This window comes from Ursus arctos, unplaced genomic scaffold, assembly GCF_023065955.2.
Source record: "Ursus arctos isolate Adak ecotype North America unplaced genomic scaffold, UrsArc2.0 scaffold_19, whole genome shotgun sequence".
NCBI lineage: Eukaryota > Metazoa > Chordata > Mammalia > Carnivora > Ursidae > Ursus > Ursus arctos.
The window spans coordinates 22359960-22378527 of record NW_026622863.1 but is presented as its reverse complement, the minus strand read 5'-3'; the positions used below and the strand labels follow the sequence as shown (position 1 = coordinate 22378527).

The 18568-nt window shown below is 57.6% G+C and overlaps 2 protein-coding genes across 6 annotated transcripts; one reads left to right on the top strand and one right to left on the bottom strand.

Moving 5' to 3' along the window:
* Nucleotides 1–690: 690 nt before the first annotated feature.
* On the top strand, nt 691–16060 carry FHOD1 (formin homology 2 domain containing 1). 4 transcript variants are annotated; one of them, XM_044382439.2, is made up of 24 exons: nt 691–1017; nt 7928–8034; nt 8396–8460; nt 8783–8850; nt 8924–9029; nt 9103–9197; nt 9458–9569; nt 9656–9750; nt 9853–9996; nt 10110–10255; nt 10342–10584; nt 10718–10741; nt 11127–11180; nt 12077–12192; nt 12274–12878; nt 13207–13362; nt 13603–13785; nt 13872–13991; nt 14068–14229; nt 14642–14832; nt 14925–15117; nt 15207–15369; nt 15450–15650; nt 15724–16060. In XM_044382439.2, exons 1-24 carry the CDS (start codon nt 817–819, stop codon nt 15804–15806), a joined length of 3633 nt encoding a protein of 1210 aa, XP_044238374.2. In that variant the 5' UTR covers nt 691–816; the 3' UTR covers nt 15807–16060. The 4 variants fall into 4 exon arrangements, with proteins under 4 accessions (XP_044238374.2, XP_044238375.2, XP_026350741.2 ...); XM_044382440.3 differs by lacking the exon at nt 10110–10255 and having other exon boundaries at nt 714–1017; nt 10292–10584; XM_026494956.4 differs by lacking the exons at nt 10718–10741; nt 11127–11180 and having other exon boundaries at nt 714–1017.
* Nucleotides 16055–18561, bottom strand: TMEM208 (transmembrane protein 208). 2 transcript variants are annotated; one of them, XM_026494986.4, is made up of 6 exons: nt 18443–18561; nt 17723–17818; nt 16999–17058; nt 16784–16920; nt 16534–16636; nt 16055–16433 (listed from the first exon to the last, which is right to left on the bottom strand). In XM_026494986.4, exons 1-6 carry the CDS (start codon nt 18446–18448, stop codon nt 16296–16298), a joined length of 540 nt encoding a protein of 179 aa, XP_026350771.1. In that variant the 5' UTR covers nt 18449–18561; the 3' UTR covers nt 16055–16295. The 2 variants fall into 2 exon arrangements, with proteins under 2 accessions (XP_026350771.1, XP_026350772.1); XM_026494987.4 differs by having other exon boundaries at nt 16534–16618; nt 18443–18559.
* Nucleotides 18562–18568: the final 7 nt, after the last annotated feature.

Genomic DNA, 18568 nt, shown 5'->3' with positions numbered 1-18568 from the left:
TCCCTTCAAACTAAAAGGGATCCACTCACCTTTTCCCCCAAACCTGAGGGGCATTTGGCTTATCTCGCCCCAAACTGAGGAGGACCGTCTCCATTTTTCATTCAAGTTGAGGGGCATCCATCCCTCATCTTACCCCAAACTGAGAAAAACATGTTCTACCTCCTCACTCAAATTGAGTCATCACATCGTTTTCCCAGAGCTGAGGGGCACCCGTCCCTCTTCTTACCCCAACTAAAGGCAAATGATCCCACTTCTTCTTTCAAACTGAGTGGAATCTATTTTCACTTCTTGCTCCAAACTGAAAGGGATCCATCTCCCTGCTTTCCCCCAAATGACGGAATCCCATTCACTGCATCCCTCAGACTGAAGGAATCAGGACCATCTCGTCCCTAAACTCAGACCCGGCCGGCCATTATCTGAAGAAATTTCCGCCCCACCTGCCCGAATAACCCCTCAACAAGAACTCAGCCTCACCGCCATCAACCCCAAAGCAAACCTCCCCCGCCTGGGCACGCTCTTGAAGGCGGGACGCGAGCTCGGGTTTTCCCGCCCGCAGAGCCAGTGAACTAACGGGATCACGATCGCGCCCTCTGAGTGGCTGGCGGCAAGCCCCGCCCCCAGCAGTGGATGCCCCTCCTGGCGCGTTCAGGGAAGACTCTTGGCTCCACCCCCTTCCTCGGCCCCGCCTCCGTCTGGCTCCGCCTCTCCTCAGCGGCGTCCGGTCCAACCCGACCCAGACAGCTGAGCTAGTTGAGCAGACGCCGCGGCGGGACCGGGACCCTCCCGGAGGCGCGCGGCGCGAGCCAGTGACAAACGATGGCGGGCGAGGAAGATCGCGGAGACGGGGACTCGGTATCAGTGTTGACCGTGCGGGTGCAGTACTTGGAGGACACCGACCCCTTCGCATGTGCCAACTTCCCGGAGCCGCGCCGGGCCCCCACCTGCAGCCTGGACGGGGCGCTGCCCCTGGGTGCGCAGATACCCGCTCTGCACCGCCTGCTGGCGGCGCCGCTAAAGGTGAGGGGGCCCGGAGAAAGATTGGGGGCGATCAAAGGTTCATGGCGCCATGAAAGCCTTTGGGAGGTATCCCTCGGGGAGAGGCTGGAGCGGGTACTCTACTGCGGGAAAGTCTTGGGCTGGGGACCTAAGGTCCACGCTGCCTGGCTTTCGCGAGACGCCTCTCAAGTTGAAGGCAGCTGAAGGGACATGGGAGTTTGTGGTCTGCGCCCCTCTGGCTGCCCCCTCGAAGTGAGGCCCACCGGGGGGATGTTTGGGTTCCCCTCGCTGCCTGTCTGCCGGAGTAACCGATCTGGATAAAGTGAAGGTAGATATTCGGGTGGTAGCGGACTAAAAGTTGGGGCTGGGGAAGGACCAGCTTCCACCTGCTTCAGGTGAGGTGGGGCGGGACCAAGAGGAGGGGCGGACCTGGGGCGGGCCACTGGGGGCGGCCAAGACTTCGAGCGGTTTCTGGAGGCTGGACTGGGTCCCGCCCGATAGAGTGTTGCCCCTGTAGGTGGGGGCCCCGCTTGGGAATGCCAGTAGAAGAGAGACTTCTCGGGGTGAGGTGAGTCTCCGGGAAGCTGTCTGGCCCGGGACACGCCGAGAGCTGATGGCTGCTCTGGTGGAAAAGCCCTTTGAGTCACCGCCCCCACCATCCCGTACTCCCGCCGCAGCCGGCCCACGGCTAGAAGGGAGGGGGCGGGCCGGGCTAATTTTAAACCGCCAGCCTGCCCTAGTTTGCCTGCGTCCCGGAGCCGACTCGTGCACAGTGCTGGGAGAGGCCCTTTTCCAGATGGTTGGCCCTACCTCCCCTCCGGCTCCCTGCGCTCAGCCCCCTGCCGGCAGCGCTTTCCGGCGCGCTGGGTTTCCGGACCAGGACTCTGGGAGGCGCACTACTACCCCCCCTCCCCCCGGCAGCCAGTACACATCGAGTGGTGTGGAAAGGAGAGAGAGTTGGCGGGGTTGGCCTCCCCTGCTCCCAGCCTTAGCTGGGGGGCGAGTTGCGCAAACTTGGCCCCCAGGCCCGGGGTCTCCCCTGGAATGTGCCCCGGGCCCCCAGCCTGCATTCCTCGCTCTGCGGGCCGGCCCCGCCTCTGAGCGCGGGCGGGAGAGTTGGTGAGATTATTGGCCGGGGGAGTGGCGCGTGTCCGGGCAGAGCCCGGCTTCAAGGCCACGGCTTGAAGGTTGCAGCACACTGCCCACTTGAGAGTTTTGATGCAACCCCTTTTGTCCTGCCCTGTTCAGAGGGTCAATCTGAGGTGGGCCTGGAAGGAGCACGACCAGCCCGAGGCCACCTTCAATTCAGGATGGGCGCTGGAGAGGGTGTGTTGAGCCGAGTAGGTTCCTGCCTTCAGGCTTCTGGAACTCCTGGTGCTGAAATAAGCCTGGAGCATTACAGAGAACATAGTATTCCTCCCACTCCCCACTCTAGGACATGATTCCCAATAAGGGGCAGATTTGGGAGGTCAGTGACAGAAAAGACCCACCCTTTTTCCTCCCCTCATTTAGGGACCCATCTCCCTGCTGCACCTGGTGCTCTGTACTCCTTAGCTAAAGACACTACAGAGCTCAGATGGAGAATGTGTTAAGTACTTCCCAGCTCAGAGATTCCTGGTCTCCCCACCTTTAGGATCTCCCACTTGGTGTACCTGAGGACTACCAGATCTCCCACAGGCAGGATATGCTGGTGGGCACACTGAGTTACCACTGTGCCTGTAGCCAGAATTTCCTGGGGCTGGCAGCTCTGCCAGGAATGGTCAGATACACTGTGATGTGCTCATCCCAAATATAAACTGTGACCACAACCCCAGAATAGAAGGCTGGAGGAAGAAGGGTTGAGAATAGGGTAGGGGCAGGGCATCAGAGAGCTGAGAGAGGGGGAGCAGGGCTTCTCCTTGCAGGAAATGTCACAGCGGGTTCCTCCCCTACTCCTATAAGTGCATGCCCCAGGGGCACAGATATGACTCAAGCTTGCCTACAGGGCCCTATAGAGGGGAGAGGTATCCCAGAAACCCAGGCATTCCCATCCCAGGCCTAGAGCAGAAGGAAGAGGGAGGGATCTCCACTCAATACTTTATCCTCTGTACATTTGTCCAGTAGGGGAACAGGACACAGCCAAGTGATGACATCTGCCCTCCCACTCTGGGCACTGACCATCATCCCTGCAGACCCTGCTCCCTCCCTGGGAATGTAGGAAGGCCCCGCCCACTTTCTCTCTGGAGTTCCACCCCACAAACCCCATTGGGCTGGGCCTAGCCACTAGAGTTCCCCTGGGGGCTTCCTTTTTAAACCGTTTAGAGCTTTCAGATCTGAGAAGACCTTGCTCATTTCCTCCTACTCTAGGAGGAAGCTCCTTGCCACAGCCTCTGACTCATCTCCTGGCCTTGGGTGGGAGCAGGAGGGGTGAGGGAGTGGGGAGGGGTCCTGGCAGTGCCTTGGGCCATGCCTGGTGTCCTCAGGGGAGAATATAGGAGTATTTGTCTTCCCTCTGTGTACAGTTCTCACAGCCCAGGGACCTGCCCCTGCCTAGAGGAGAACCTGACCCTCTGGCCTTGCATTTCATCTCTTTACCCAGAGGTCGGCTACATTTTGATTTTCAGGGCAGTGCCTCAGGAGCCCTCTGACACCTAAAGGCCCTGCCACATCTGAGATAGCGTTGACTTCTCCCTGGGTTCTGGGTGGAGAGACCTGAGGGCTGCTCTGACCCTGATTCAAAGGCCCAAGGAGCCCCCTACTTCTAGCAGCAAGGACAGCCCTAGAAATCTGTCCCAGTTACTCTGTTTCCCCAGCTGTGGCTAAAGATTAGAGGAGGACAGGGGTGGCACTGTCCTGGAATGTTTCTTGACCTTGAACCCTCCCTACTCCAGCCTCAGTTTACCTCAGGAGCAGTTGTTGCAAGGGGGCTAAAGTGTGAACCTGATCTGCTGGGACAGGGACCAACTGGAGGGGTCCCAGAGGAGTCTTAAGGGTAAGATGGGGTGCTCTGGTGATGAACCGAGCCCTTTATTTCCCTGATATGGAGGTCTTTTGGGGAGACTAGAAGATTGGGATGTGGACATGAGCCATGGCCGCCTTCTAGCTTTCTCTGGGGCCATCATCCATGTCTAATTTACTGATCATTCTGGGCCAGGGCGTCTGGGATGCAGCCTGGTGAGGGACCCCAGGACCTAGGTCCTTGCAGATGTAGGCACTGTTACCTCAGTGTGTATGATGTGTATGTTCATTTGTGTTCCCTTGCTACAACTGGGAGGACCAGTTTGGGGTATTTGCAGAGTCCAGAAAGCTGAGGGGTGGTCTTCAGCCCTTGGCAATACTACATGCTCCAGCCCTCCCCCACCTCCCCTCCAGGGCTCCCTGCAGCACTTCCAAAGTCCATCTACCCAAGATCTAGGTTATTTAGCCCTGGTTCCATTCCTAGTTGTGCAGCCTGGGCCATATTCACTGAGTTTCTGAGCCTTGGTTTCCTCACCTGGAAAAGGATTATCAGGAGAAGGGCACCTGGCTGGCTCAGTTGGTAGAGCATTTGACTCTTGATCTCAGGGTCGTGGGTTCAAGCCCCACTTGAGCATAGAGATTACTTAAATAAATAAAACTTAAAAAAAAAAAAAAAGGAATAGCAGGAGAATCAAACAACTAGGCAACCTGGTATGTGACACAGAGGAGGCATAACTAATATGGGTTTCCCTCCTCAAGGCCCATCCGGGAAGTCATGGTCTAGTTGGAAACCCAAGATAACAGGAGGAGGGTCTCATATTTAAAGTTTGTTTGTTTGTTTGTTTGTTTAAGTAATCTCTACACCCAATGTGGGGCTTGAACTCATGACCCTAAGATCAAGAGTTGCATGCTCTCCAAATGAGCCAGCCAGGCGCCTCAAGGGTCTCATGTTTATAGGAAACCAAAAGAAGGAAGCAGTTAGCAAAATTATTTCCTAAAACAGGAGTCCTTCAGCATATAATTCTGCCCTCTTCTCCATCTTCTTTCCCTGCCCCTGGTGTGTTCGTTCTCGCCTGATTTGCAGTTAAAAAATATTTTAGGGAGTAGCCACCATGGTCCCTGAAGTTCAGCCCTGCATTTAAAACCATATGTAATGAGTTGGTTTAGGCTGTCAGAAAAGCCTGAGCCCAGAGAGCCAAGAGAAAAGTGGGCTGGATGCTGAAGGGGAAGGCTGGGCCTGGGAAGAATGGAGAGGACTCTACTCCAAGACAGACACAGAGAAGCGTGCAAGACAAGAACCAGGAGGGAGTCAAGGATGTGGGCCCACACAGGCCCTGTGCTGACCCTGAGCACTGTCAGCAGGCTTATTCTGGCCTGGCCCAGCCCCAGGGTGTGAGAAACAAGCCCCAGAGGTTTGGCTCTCAGAAGGGTGACCCAAGCGAGGGGCCAGGGGTGTGAGGGACAAGCACCACCCCACTGGCAGGAAGTCTCTGTTCTTTGCTACCTTAGCCCACCACCCCCATCTCCACCCGGGACAGGCAGCTGGGTTGGGGCGGGGGGGGGGGGCACCATCCTGGAGGCTTTGGGAAGTCCTGTTACCTCAGGACTTCTCTAGGGAGGCCACTGCTGCCACCATGGAGGGAAAGGGGTTAAACCTGCTCACCTGAGGCTGGGTGATGAGCACTTGACCTTCAGGACCTTACCCCAAATACATGCAGGCATTCTAGAAGAAGAGGGCCGTTCCCTGCTCGCTTGGGATTAGAGCACACAAGCGTGCTTGCAGGAGGACAAGAGAGCCTGAGGGAGCCGAGCTTTCTGGGGGTGTGCTTCTTGGACCTGTGCTCCAGCAGAGCAGATATATATATATACCAGACCATGAACCTGGGTGTGGAAGTACATACCAGGTATAATCCGATCACCCCTCCAGTGTTTACCTTTACAGCACTCCACCCCTCTCCTTGCTTAGCACTCATGGCAGTTGTACTTCTACATTTATTTGTGGCCTTTTTCTGAGGCGAGCCTGCCTGCCTCCCCAGCTGCACTGGAAGGCAGGAAAAGCAGAAGCAGTGTCTTCTTCCACGCTATGTCTTCAGCACCTAAAACCAGCCTGGTTCATGAATGTTTGAATGAGTGAGCTATTCTATATATGTGTGATTTGGGGGATCCCTGAAGGGATTTGTTGCTCTGGGGCTGGGGCGGGGTGTGTGGATATGTTTCTCTAGGGTCCCAGAATCCTCTAGTCCAAGGTGGAAGGAGATGCAGCTGTGCCTGGATGGGGGTGGGGTCAGCAGGCTGCTGAGTCACCATGTGGGAAGAGAGATCAGGAGGAATGTGGGGCTGCCCTCAGCTGAGCTGGCCCGAGACGGAGTACCCCAGCCCTGGGGCCTTGCCACCCCATCTCAGGCCCATTCCTAGTAGGCCCTGGAGAAGATGACTCTGCTCCCAGGGAGGGGAGAGGCCAGGCCCGCCCAAGGCGCCCAAGGGAAGGCAGGCAGCCAGGCAGGAAGTGGGACAGAGAACAGGCTGGAGTGTTTGTCCTATGTCCCATGTCCCAGGCGAGACGGGGTGGGGGAGGGGGGCTGGAAGAGAGGGGGTGTCACCCAAGGGCCTCAAGGCTGAATTGCTAGGAAGAAGCTGGGTCAGGCTCTCAGGCATGAGCAGGGGTGCAAAGCAGAAACAGGGTAGGGGCAGGAGCGGGACTCCCTCCCCCCCCCAGGGGACCAATAGTATCTGGAAGCCCTTGGACTAGGCCCAGAGCAGGGCAGGGCTGACAGAACAGCAGGACAAATGATGGCATTGACTTTCCCAGTAAGATGGAAGCCAGAAAACACCCTGCTTCTCCAGAGGGGGGCTCTCCCTGGGCCATGGTATGTCAAGGAGCAGGACCACTCAATTCAAGGGGACTTTGCTGAGCCCCACATACCGGCTCCGTGCTAGGGGGGAGGTGTCTCGAAGAGGCACAGTGCTACCCTCAGACACTTCAGTAGGCCTCTCTACAGGTTCTTCTCGACAGGCCAGTGTCACGCCTCGTGGTGGTGGTGGACAGGAGCCAGGCTGGGGGTACAGTGGAGATACATGGGAAGCAGACACATGAATAGATCATGTGCCTTGTACAATGCAGGTTTCAGGGACCCAGTGCAGACTGAGTCAGATCCTAAAACCTGGTTTTCAATAGGCCCCTTGGAGGCCTCTGAGATCCAGCTCACTTGGGGCAGAGCAAAGACCCTGAGGCCTAGAGGGACTGACAGCCTATGGATTACCCGAGGCTCCTCGTGGTCTCAATTCGGGGAGACGTCACACCCACGCACACCTCCCAGCTGGGTTTGCACCAGCATTCCTAACACTTTCTCCCTGGGCTTGAATGCTTTGTGGATACAGCTTATCACCCCCAGGGCTGTGAACTTCCTCGAAAGCAGGAACTTCCTCCCATCTTGTCTCTGTTCCTCTTCCTTATTCATGTTCATTAGCTCAACAGTGTTTAGTGAGCACTTACTGTGAGCCAAATGCTGTGCTAGGCTCTGCAGATATAGCATGGGGCAAGACAGACACAGTGCCTGAACCCAGAGAACTCATGGTTAGTGGGGAAGAAGAGTAGTGTCTAGGATATTGTAACACTGTGTGGAAGGCCTCACACATGGGAGCTTCACACGTAGGGTCGAATGGTAGGGTCGAATGGGTTGCGTAGCATTGGCTAGAGGAGTCCAGGAGAGCATTCCAAAAAAGCATTACCTAATCTGAAACCTGCAGAATGGGGAGGTGTTAGCTGGAAATCATGGCATGTACAAAGGGCGAGAAAGCTGGTACCTGAGGTGGATGGGCACTGCGCATTGTAAGCCTGTGAGAAATGGCTGCCGAAGGAATGCGTGGCTATAGTGCACACCCTGTGGTATGCCACTCTGCCAGCTCTCTGAGGGGGAGGCAGGAGGTCATGGGGTCTCCATACATACCCCTGCCACCTCTTTCCAGCCCTGACAGCTGTTCCCTTTGCCTCTAGCTGGAGGACTGTGCCCTGCAAGTGTCTCCCTCTGGATACTACCTGGACCCTGAGCTGTCTCTGGAAGAGCAGCGGGAGATGCTGGAGGGCTTCTATGAAGAGATCAGGTCAGAGCTGATGGGCCCAGGAAGGCAAGGCTGGCCCCTGCCCTTGCTTCCATCGGGGGCTGGCTCAGGTGTCAGCAGCCAAGACACCTGATCTCTAGCCTGGGTTGTGAGTGACCTCCTGCCACCCCAGGGGACTATGCCAGGGGAATCCCAAGGTCTGGCCAGTGTTACCTGATGCCCAGGATGTGAGGGGGGAGCTCTCACACATCCCTGAAATACCTATGTTTGCACAAACCCTCTTGTTGGGGAGGAAGGAGTTGAGCCAGGGTTGGCATGTGGGGTGGTCTTTAGCTGCCCTGGTGTGGGGGCAGGGACCCTGAGGAATGGCCTGGAAACTGCTGACTAGGCTGCTTGATTCCAGCAAAGGGCGGAAGCCTACACTCATCCTGCGTACTCAACTCTCTGTGAGGGTCAATGCCATCCTGGGTAAGTGTATGAGGGCATTAGAGTCCAGGAATCCCCCTCCCCAGCCCCGCTGGCTCAGTTTCTTTCAGGCCTGTGCTGGACAGTGGACAAGGCACATGAAGACAGGATGTGTGGCCCCTCCCCATTCCTATCCTGACCTCTCCTTCCAGGGCCAGGGCTGATGCTGCAGCTAAACCACGATGGGGCTTGCCCAGAGTCAGGGAGTGGAGGAGGAGGTTGGGGGTTCAAGAGTACTAGAATATTCTTTGGTGGGGGATTGTGTCCCAGTAGAGGAGGGTGTCTGTGCCCCCTTGAGGTTTCCATGCCCACCTACCCCTTGCAGAAAAGTTGTATGGCTCCAGTGGCCCTGAGCTGCGTCGCTCCCTCTTCTCACTAAAGCAGATCTTCCAGGTGAGGCCCAGAAGTGGGCTGGGGGTGGGCGTCCAGCCTGAGCCCTGCTTAAACTCCCCCATGGTGTCCCCAGGAGGACAAGGACCTGGTGCCTGAATTTGTGCACTCGGAGGGGCTGAGTTGCCTGATCCGTGTGGGTGCTGCTGCCGACCACAACTATCAGAGCTACATCCTCCGAGGTTAGCCCCATCCCTCCCCTATGACCCCTGCCTTCGGCGACCCCTTACTCACCTCTTGTCCCTGTGTCCCCAGCACTAGGCCAGCTGATGCTGTTTGTGGATGGGATGCTGGGGGTGGTGGCCCACAGCGAGACTGTGCAGTGGCTGTACACACTGTGCGCCAGTGTGGTAAGTGGCCCTCCGCACAGCCATGCACCCTTTTCCCACTGCCTTGACCTCGGTCTCCTTCAAAGTGGGCTGGAATGGAGTGAGTCTGAGGCTCCCCCTCTAAGCCTAGAAGGCACTCCAACACCTGGGCCTGGGGCCAGGGTCTTTCTGCTTGGACTCTCCTTTCTGGGTCCAGCCCCAGAAGCCCTTACCCCTCCGCACCAGGAGCTGGCACAAGTCTGGCCCAAGCCCTGCTCATATGTGGTGACCCCTCCCCCCAGTCTCGCTTGGTGGTGAAAACGGCCCTGAAGCTGCTGCTGGTGTTTGTGGAATACTCTGAGAACAATGCACCACTGTTTATCCGCGCTGTCAACTCTGTGGCCAGCTCAACAGGTGAGAGACTGTCTCTTCCTCCCCCACCACTCAGAGCCCTCTCTCCTACCTGTCCCTTCATGATTACTTCCCTTTCTGTGTGTTAGGCTCTCTTCCTTGGGCCAATCTGGTGTCCATCCTGGAGGAGAAGAATGGCGCTGACCCTGAGTTGTTGGTGTATACAGTCACCCTCATCAACAAGGTGGGGTGGGGGGGCTGAGAAGTGGGGAGAACCAAGTGTCAGTTCTGGGCCCCTAAGGGTCTCCATCAGCCTTAGCCTTGCCCTCCCATCCGCACGCTCTAGACACTGGCAGCACTTCCGGACCAGGACTCCTTCTATGATGTGACGGATGCGCTGGAGCAGCAGGGCATGGAGGCTCTGGTCCAGCGCCACTTGGGTGCCTCGGGCACTGATTTCGACCTGCGCACACAGCTTGTGCTCTATGAGGTAGGCCGGGCCATCTGGGCGCGACTGGAAGGGAGGGAAGAGGCGCAGTTCCCCAGCACCCCACCCTACCTGTGCGGGTCTCAGCGGCTCAGATCTGGGTCCACCTCCACTAGAATGCCCTGCGGTTGGAGGATGGAGACATTGAAGAAGCCGCTGCAGGTGGGCGGCGGGAACGCAGAAAGCCCTCTTCTGAGGAGGGCAAGAGGAGCCGCCGGTCTCTAGAAGGCGGGGGCTGCCCTGTGCGCTCCTCGGAGCCTGGGTAAGAGAGAACTTGCCTTCACACGTTGGGGTGCAGGGGGTGATCTCCCTGCAGCCGTCTTGGCCGTTGACAGGCCCCGCCTCCAGCCCTGCAGGCCCCGCCTCTAGCCGCACAGGCCCCGCCTCGCCGACAGGCCCCGCCTCGCCGACAGGCCCCGCGGACCCCGCCTCAACGGTAATCTCCACCTACTCTGCTGGCCCTGCCCTGTCAACCGGTCTGGCCCCCAGCCCCGTGGGCCCAGCTTCGGGCCTCTGTACCTCGGTGAACCTCTTTCCTGCCATCTCCGTGGGGTCCTCAGCCGACACCTCCAGCGAGAGGAGCATCTACAAGTAAGTAGGGAGACAGAGGCTGCCCCTAGAGCCCTCTCTCCAGCTGTCCCTCCACTCTGAGCCCCTCCACAGGCCCTCTGCCTCCTCTGCCCAAACTCCTCTGCCCAAACGCGTGCTTTCTCTTTCTTTCCAGACTTCACCAAACTGCTCCTGTTTGGTAAGTGACTGCTGGGGGGTGGAGTTCTGCTCTGACTGGACCTCTTCCTCCTGTTGCTTGTCTTCATCTCTTTCTGGCATTCTGCCTGCCCTTGCCCCTTTGTTGTCTGTCCCCTTGCCCCCCTTCTTTGTTTCTCCGTTGCTCTCTTGACTCTCTTGTTCTGCTCCATCTTTGTCTCTTACTGCACCCTGTCTGCGTCACGTCAGTCTCTCCTCTCCATTTCCAGTTTCCTCATGTCCTGCCTCCTCCACACCTCCTCTCCCCACTGGGGCTGGGAAGGAACCCCTGGTATTACTGCCGAGCTCTGTGGGGGTACAAGCAGCTGGGCTTTGGAGTGGAGCAGGCATCACAATTACCATCTCTTCCTCTCATCCCCCCCACCCAGGGCCCCAGAGAGCCCACCTGTCCCTCAGTCCCCTACTGAGCAGGCCAGGCTGGAGTAAGTACAGAGGCCAGCCTGCCAGGCCTGCCATGTGCTCAGGGCTTCAGCGTTGCTTCCCCCAGCGGGGGTTCCATATGCCTCATGCAGCCAGAGCTGGGGGACTCTCAGGCCCATCCTCTCCCAGACATATGTCTCCTCTGTTATCCAAGGGGTAGGGAAGCAGTTCCATAGTGGTCCCTGTGCTTCGATAGTGACACCTTAGCAGCTTCTACCAGAAATGAGGACACAGACTCCCAACCTGGAGCCCATTCTCCCAGGAATAGGGCAGGGGGGCTGTCTAGGGTGCTGTACAGTGTGGGGGTAGAGGAGCAACCTAGGACTGAGGGAAGGGCAGGGACTGAGGGCCAACAGAGGCTGGAGGGGCTAAAAAAAAAAAAAAAAGGACTGGATCACATTCATTATTTCAACATAAACTGAGTGCCTGTTGTGGTAGCTCAGTCAGTAAAGCATGAGACTCTTAAGCTAAAGCCTGTTGTTTACCAGGCCCTTACCTAGGCATGGGTCATATCTCTCAGAAGCTGCCAGACATGGGACAGCCTGTTGTGCCCATTGGGACAGCTATGCCCTTCCCCTGCTCTGAGGGTCCTTGTCTAGAATCAAGACAGTGAGCATGCATGAACAGCAGCAAAATTCAAGTTAGATGTTAAGCAGAACTTTTCCCCATATGTTGAACTGGGGATGCTGGGTTGGCATTGACCCTCCTCAGATATGGAGGCCTGAACAGGGGCTGGCCTTGGGGTTAAGTCCTGGGTCTGCTCGGCGCATGGACTGTTCCCTGTGTGTCTTTGTGTGTGCCTGCAATTTGGGGCAGTGCCCAGGGGCCCAGCAAGGCATGTACACCGCCCTGGGCTGAGGTGTGTCAGACACCCTCACTGACAAGCGCCTCCCTCCAGAGCCCGGTTCCTGGAGAATGTGGCAGCGGCAGAAACAGAGAAGCAGGCTGCACTGGCCCAGGGCCGGGCAGAGACATTGGCTGGGGCCATGCCCGATGAGGCCGATGGACACCCAGGTGAGTGGGTGGGCAGAATCCACTCATGCTGCCCTGTTGCTCCACAGAGGGCATGATGCTGACACTGGTTCTCTATTCTAGATACGCGGGAACCATGGGGTTTCCCAGAACCAGGCCCTGCACCCAGAACACCTGAGAGCCCTGTCCCCCGAGGTCTGCTCCGGGCCCAGCGGAGCCTTGAGCCAGAGCCCAAGGTGCCACTGGCCCCACCAAGCCCCAAGGCTGAGCCCATTCAGGAGTTTCCTATCCGTGTACCCAAGCTGTGCATTGGAGACCTGGACTTCTCAGATCTGGGGGAGGATGAAGACGAGGACATGTTGAATGTGGAGGCTGTGGAGGCTGGGAAAGGGGTCCCACCCCCACCACCCCCACTACCTGTGCTCTCTGGAGGCCCCCCGCCTCCCCCACCCCTACCTCCCCCACCCATCAAAGGCTCACTCTCACCACCTCCACCTCCAGCCGCCCCCCTTTCTCCTTCAGCACCTGATGGTCTAGCCCTCCCCACCAAGAGGAAGACAGTAAAACTCTTCTGGCGGGAGCTAAAGCTGGCTGGGGGCCAGGGAGGCTCTGGGAGCCATTTTGGGCCTTGCCCCACCCTGTGGGCCTCACTGGAACCTGTCTCAGTGGACACAGCCCGGCTGGAACACCTGTTTGAGTCCCGTGCCAAAGACGTGCTGCCTTCCAAGGTAAACCCACCCTTGTCTGCAGGGTAACCCCAGTGGAGACAGGAGGCAGTCAGAGCTTAAGGGTCTGAACTGTCGCTCATTTCCCACATGGGGGAACTGAGGCAAAGAATGGCATCGAGTCTTGTCTGAGGTTTCTCAACAAGGTATCTGCAGAGCCCTAACTAGAAATCTCAGCTCATCCCAAGGCCTTACACATCCCAGATCCCTGGTTGTGGGGTGACCCTACCATCTGGCCATTTAGAAGGGGGCTTTAAGAGTGCCCTCTTAGACTGTTGCGCCAGCTAGTTCCTTTCCCAATCTCATACCACCCTTCTCCCCAACCTTAAAGAAAGCCGGTGAGGGCCGCCGGACAATGACCACAGTGCTGGACCCCAAGCGCAGCAACGCCATCAACATTGGCCTAACCACCCTGCCACCTGTGCATGTCATTAAGGCTGCCCTGCTCAACTTTGATGAGTTTGCTGTCAGCAAGGATGGCATTGAGGTGGGGATACCAGCTAGGGGTGTGGGAGGGAGGTGGGAGGTCTGGCCCTCTCCTTTGGTCAGTGGGCATTTCCTGTCCCTCCAGTGGTGGGCATGGGCTTGGTATTTCTACCGAGCAGTCCCCAGACCCTGGGGGGATCCCCCCAGATGACCTAGGGATGAATCCAAACCAACGCCTGAAGCCTCAGGCCAGGACTGAGGGGACTATGTGGGGTGGTGGGGGTGGTGGCTGCATTCTCAGAAACTGCTGACCATGATGCCCACGGAGGAGGAGCGGCAGAAGATCGAGGAGGCCCAGCTGGCCAATCCTGATGTACCCCTGGGCCCAGCTGAGAACTTCCTGATGACCCTTGCCTCCATTGGGGGCCTGGCCGCCCGCCTACAACTATGGGCCTTCAAGCTGGACTATGACAGCATGGAGCGGGTACTTAGATAATGGGGTGGGGTGGGAAATGGGGCAGGGGAGCACAAGGATCAGGTAGTTTGAGAGTCCCTCATCTCCCACTCCAGGAAATCGCAGAGCCACTATTTGACCTGAAAGTGGGCATGGAACAGCTGGTAAAAAATGCCACTTTCCGCTGCATCCTGGCCACTCTCTTGGCTGTGGGCAACTTCCTCAACGGTTCCCAGGTAAGTGGGTGCACGTGAGGGCTGGGGGCCAGGGCTGGGGGCCAGCCAGGCCCAAGCTCAGATGGGAACCTTTCAGAGCAGCGGCTTCGAGCTGAGCTACCTGGAGAAGGTGTCCGAGGTGAAGGACACGGTGCGCCGGCAGTCACTGCTGCACCATCTCTGCTCCCTGGTGCTCCAGACCCAGCCTGATTCCTCGGACCTCTACTCAGAAATCCCTGCCCTCACCCGCTGTGCCAAGGTCAGCACGAGCCAGAGGCTGGACTAAGACCAGCCACGGAGATGAGGGAGTGCTGCTTCCTGGGGCAGGCTGTCCTTCCGTTAGGGCCGTTGTGCCAGAGCGTGTTCAGCTAGACGTGTCTGCGTGGGCTGTGTCCATGGCCAGAAACATTCTTTCCTCTATTGGCCTGGCCACACACACCTACTGTCTTTGGGTCTCCGTTTAGCCACCACTTCCCTCCGGAAAACTTCTGTGCTCCCCTTAGATTAAATGGACTTGTCTGTCTCCTGCATTAGACTGTGAGCTTTTGGAGGGCAGGAGGCAAGTCTTGGCTATCTGGGGCCCTAGGGCCCAAGCTGGCTGGCCTGACAGAGGCAGCCTCAGGTGGTACCTTTCTGTGGGGGGACAGCATGTGTACCCCCTCCTTTTCCAGGTGGACTTTGAGCAGCTGACTGAGAACCTGGGGCAGTTGGAGCGTCGGAGCCGGGCAGCTGAGGAGAGCCTACGGAGCTTGGCCAAGCATGAGCTGGCCCCAGCCCTGCGTGCCCGCCTCACCCACTTCTTGGCCCAGTGTGGCCGCCGTGTTGCCATGCTGCAGGTAGTGCACCGCCGTGTCTGCAACAGGTGGGCATGTGGGCCAGGGGGGCAGGACCGCCACCACCATCCCTCACACCCCATGCAGGACTCACCATCCCTCCCTACCCCAACCTGCCTAGGTTCCGTGCCTTCCTGTTGTACCTGGGGTACACGGCCCCGGCGGCCCGCGAAGTGCGCATCATGCAGTTCTGCCACACGCTGCGCGAGTTCGCGCTGGAGTACCGGACTTGCCGGGAACGGGTGCTGCAGCAGCAGCAGAAGCGGGCCACGTACCGTGAGCGCAACAAGACCCGGGGCCGCATGATCACAGAGGTGGGCACCCTTCCAGGTTTGGACTGCCCCCCGCCCCAACCCCGTGGCTTCCTTCCCCTGCTCCCAGCTCATCCTTCTGTCCTCTGCAGACGGAGAAGTTCTCAGGTGTGGCTGGGGAAGCCCCCAGCAACCCATCTGTCCCAGTGGCTGTGGGCAGTGGGCCAGGGCGGGGTGATGCCGACAGTCACGCCAGCATGAAGAGTCTACTGACCAGCAAGCCGGAGGACACCACACATGGCCGCCGCAGCAGAGGTGGGACCTATGGCCACTGGGAGCAATGGGCTTTGGGATCACCTTGACTTAACCTGACTTCCCCATCTGGCCTCCCTTAGGCATGGTCCAGAGCAGCTCCCCCGTCACGCCAACAGCAATGGGGCCCTCCACTGCATCCCCAGAAGACCCCCCAGGCTCCAGTATACCCAGTGACACTTCAGATGAGATCATGGACCTGCTGGTGCAGTCAGTGACCAAGAGCAGTCCTCGTGCCTTAGCTGCTCGGGAACGCAAGCGCTCCCGGGGCAACCGCAAGTCTTGTGAGTACTCCCCAAATGCCCACCACCCGCCTTAACCCCATCAACACCCTCCAACCCTGCTCTGTCCCTGCAGTGAGACGGACACTGAAGAGCGGGCTTGGAGACGACCTGGTGCAGGCACTGGGACTGAGCAAGGGTCCTGGCCTGGAGGTGTGAAGGCGCTGCCTCCAGGACACCTACCTATCAGGGCCCCAGCCTGCAGTGCCAGAGGCTAGAGAGTGACGAGGGATCAGCAGAATTTTGGGCCTCTTCTCAACCCCCAGGCCACTCTGTGCCCAGTGGACAGTCCCTCGAGCAGTATTAGCTGTGCGTGCCTGTGTGCAAGTGTGTGTCTGTGTGTGTCTGTATGTGTACACGTACTTGTATGAGCTCCCTGAATACATGGAGTATAATAAAGTTTTCCTAGCCAACCCAAGAGCCTTTCCTTTTTTCAAGGCACACACTACACTCGGTGGGTGGCAGGAGGCTAATACCAAAGGACTGGCTCTTTCTGCCTCGCCCTTCATTATCACCCACACAGCCATTAGCCACATTCTGAGCCATTTATTCAATAATCCTATACCTCAGACTGCTTCTGGGCCCTGGGCTAGGCCCTCCTTGCTCCTGGCATGGGGGCCATGCAGCCTGTGGCCAAAATGTCAGTGGCTATAAGCGCTTCATCTGCCGCCGCTCCTGTCGGCGCTGCCGTTTCTCATTGTGCTCTGGTGCTGGGGTGCCACTGTCTGCTGTGAACCAAGGGCCCAGCACATTCACCCAGAGGAGGTAAAGGGCCCGGCCTGGAGCCTAGGACAGAAAAGGTAACTTGAAGTCAGGGGCAGGAAAGGAAAGAAGAGAAGGGTTTAGATGCTCCAGCCCCTTCTTGGGAGCCCTACAATCTACGCACCAGAAGCCAGAAGGACCAGATGTAGAGGGAGAAGCAGCTGAGCACCTGCACGATGGCTGTCAGTAGGATCACATCTTTAAGGTGCCTGTGGGCAGAAGGGAGGCTGCAAGGGCCAAAAATAGTAGATGGGCCCCAGTTATCTCCCTTCTACCCTCTTCAAGTTGTGGGCAGTTGTGGGTCTTGGGCTATCTGGGCCCCAACACCCCAGCCCTGGGGCCGCTCACCTGAGCTGGCAGCGGGGGACACTCACTCTGCCATGCCCTGCTCCATGTTGAGGTCCATTCCACCATCCATCAGGGCCCCATCCTCAGAAAAGGCTGCCCGTGCCATCGAGCTCATAGAGTGGTAGCTGGCCCCATATACTGCCAGACTAAAGGCCAGGGCCATCTGCAGAATAAGAATGGTATCAAAGGCCAGCCAGTAATTCTATATGCTTATCCACTTCCCAGGATAGGGTACACTTACCCAGGCCCAAAATGAGGCAGATGAGTAGAAGAACACCAAGGTCACAAGACAGTAAATGGCCTGTAAGCAGACATATGATCAGGCTGGGATCAAAATCTACCCTAGGGGCGCCTGGGTGGCTCAGTCATTAAGTGTCTGCCTTCAGCTCAGGGCGTGATCCTGGCATTCTGGGATCGAGCCCCACATCAGGCTCCTCCGCTATGAGCCTGCTTCTTCCTCTCCCACTCCCCTTGCTTGTGTTCCCTCTCTCGCTGGCTGTCTCTATCTCTGTTAAATAAATAAATAAAATATTAAAAAACAAAAACAAAAACAAAATCTACCCTAAACCACAGGCCTTCCTCGACTCTAACTAAGAGTTAGGCCAGGCTGTGGAAAGAGACAAGTTGCTTCTCATAGGGTTAGTGGGGGAAAGGGGTCTGTTCCCTGCGTCCTGAGTACCCAGACTCCCCTCTGACGTGTCAGCCCGGGAAAGAAGGCCATCTGGGATGGGAAGGATTGGGCTCAAGTCCATCGGAGACTCAAACCCTCCTTTCTTTTTGGTTTTGTTTTGTTTTGACTACTCAGCACTTTCTTTGTGCCGGGATCCATTTTCATTTCTTCTTAATTGTAGTCTTCTTCTGGAAAACTGCACATGGCTGTCACATACCACCCCTCCACCCCCACCCCCACCAGAGCTGACTGTGGGATCTCAGGTGGGCACAGAAGCAAGGAGGTAGGTACTTACATTGGCCCCTAGTATGATCCGCAGATAGAACTTCAGAGTCTCTCTGTTCTCCTCAAATATCTGCTTCTTCCCTCTCGTGCCCACTTTGCCCTTGGGCTAGAGAGGGATGGTGAGATGCTGTCAGAGCCCTCCTCAGCCAGGGTCCTCCTCACCCTCCTCCCCGGTCTGGTCAGGTACAGAATTACACCTGCACCTAAGCCAGGTCCCCATGGTGCTCAAATCTAGCACAATCCTTGGGACGCCCACCCCTCCTCCAGTCCGTCCTGCTTAGGGCTGACACCATCTGTGCAACATCCCTACCGGTGATCGCCTCCTGCTTACCCTGGAACAATCCAACACTAGGCTGATATCTCCTGGCTCCCCTGGTAAGGTCCAGCTTTGGGCTGACTACCCCTTCAAGGGGGACTCCTGAGTGGCGCTGAATGGTGCGCCCCTCCAGCCTCTGGGGGAGTAGTCCAGATCTCGGCAGACAGCCACCCCTCTCAGGCCCCTAAGGTCTACGACCAGGTCTGGTACAGACTGGTACTGACGCCTACTCCCCTTCTGCACCACTTCTGGTATGGCGATGCGCCGCTCCGTTCCCCCCGCTAGCTCTAGTACGGTCTGGCCACTACATGGCGCCCCCCCTCTGGCAGACCCCTCTTCCTCTGATGCCCTTCCTCTGTTTTCGGTCTCCCGGCCGCGGGAATCCTCCGCTGTTGAGAACCCCGCCCTCCTTACCGCCATGGCGCGCCGCAAACAGCCAGAGAGGAAAAGAAGGGAGAGCGACCGAAAGCGCGGTCAGTAGGTACCACATCGGCAGAACAGGCACTTCCGGTGCAGACCCAAATCGTCACAACTGTGACG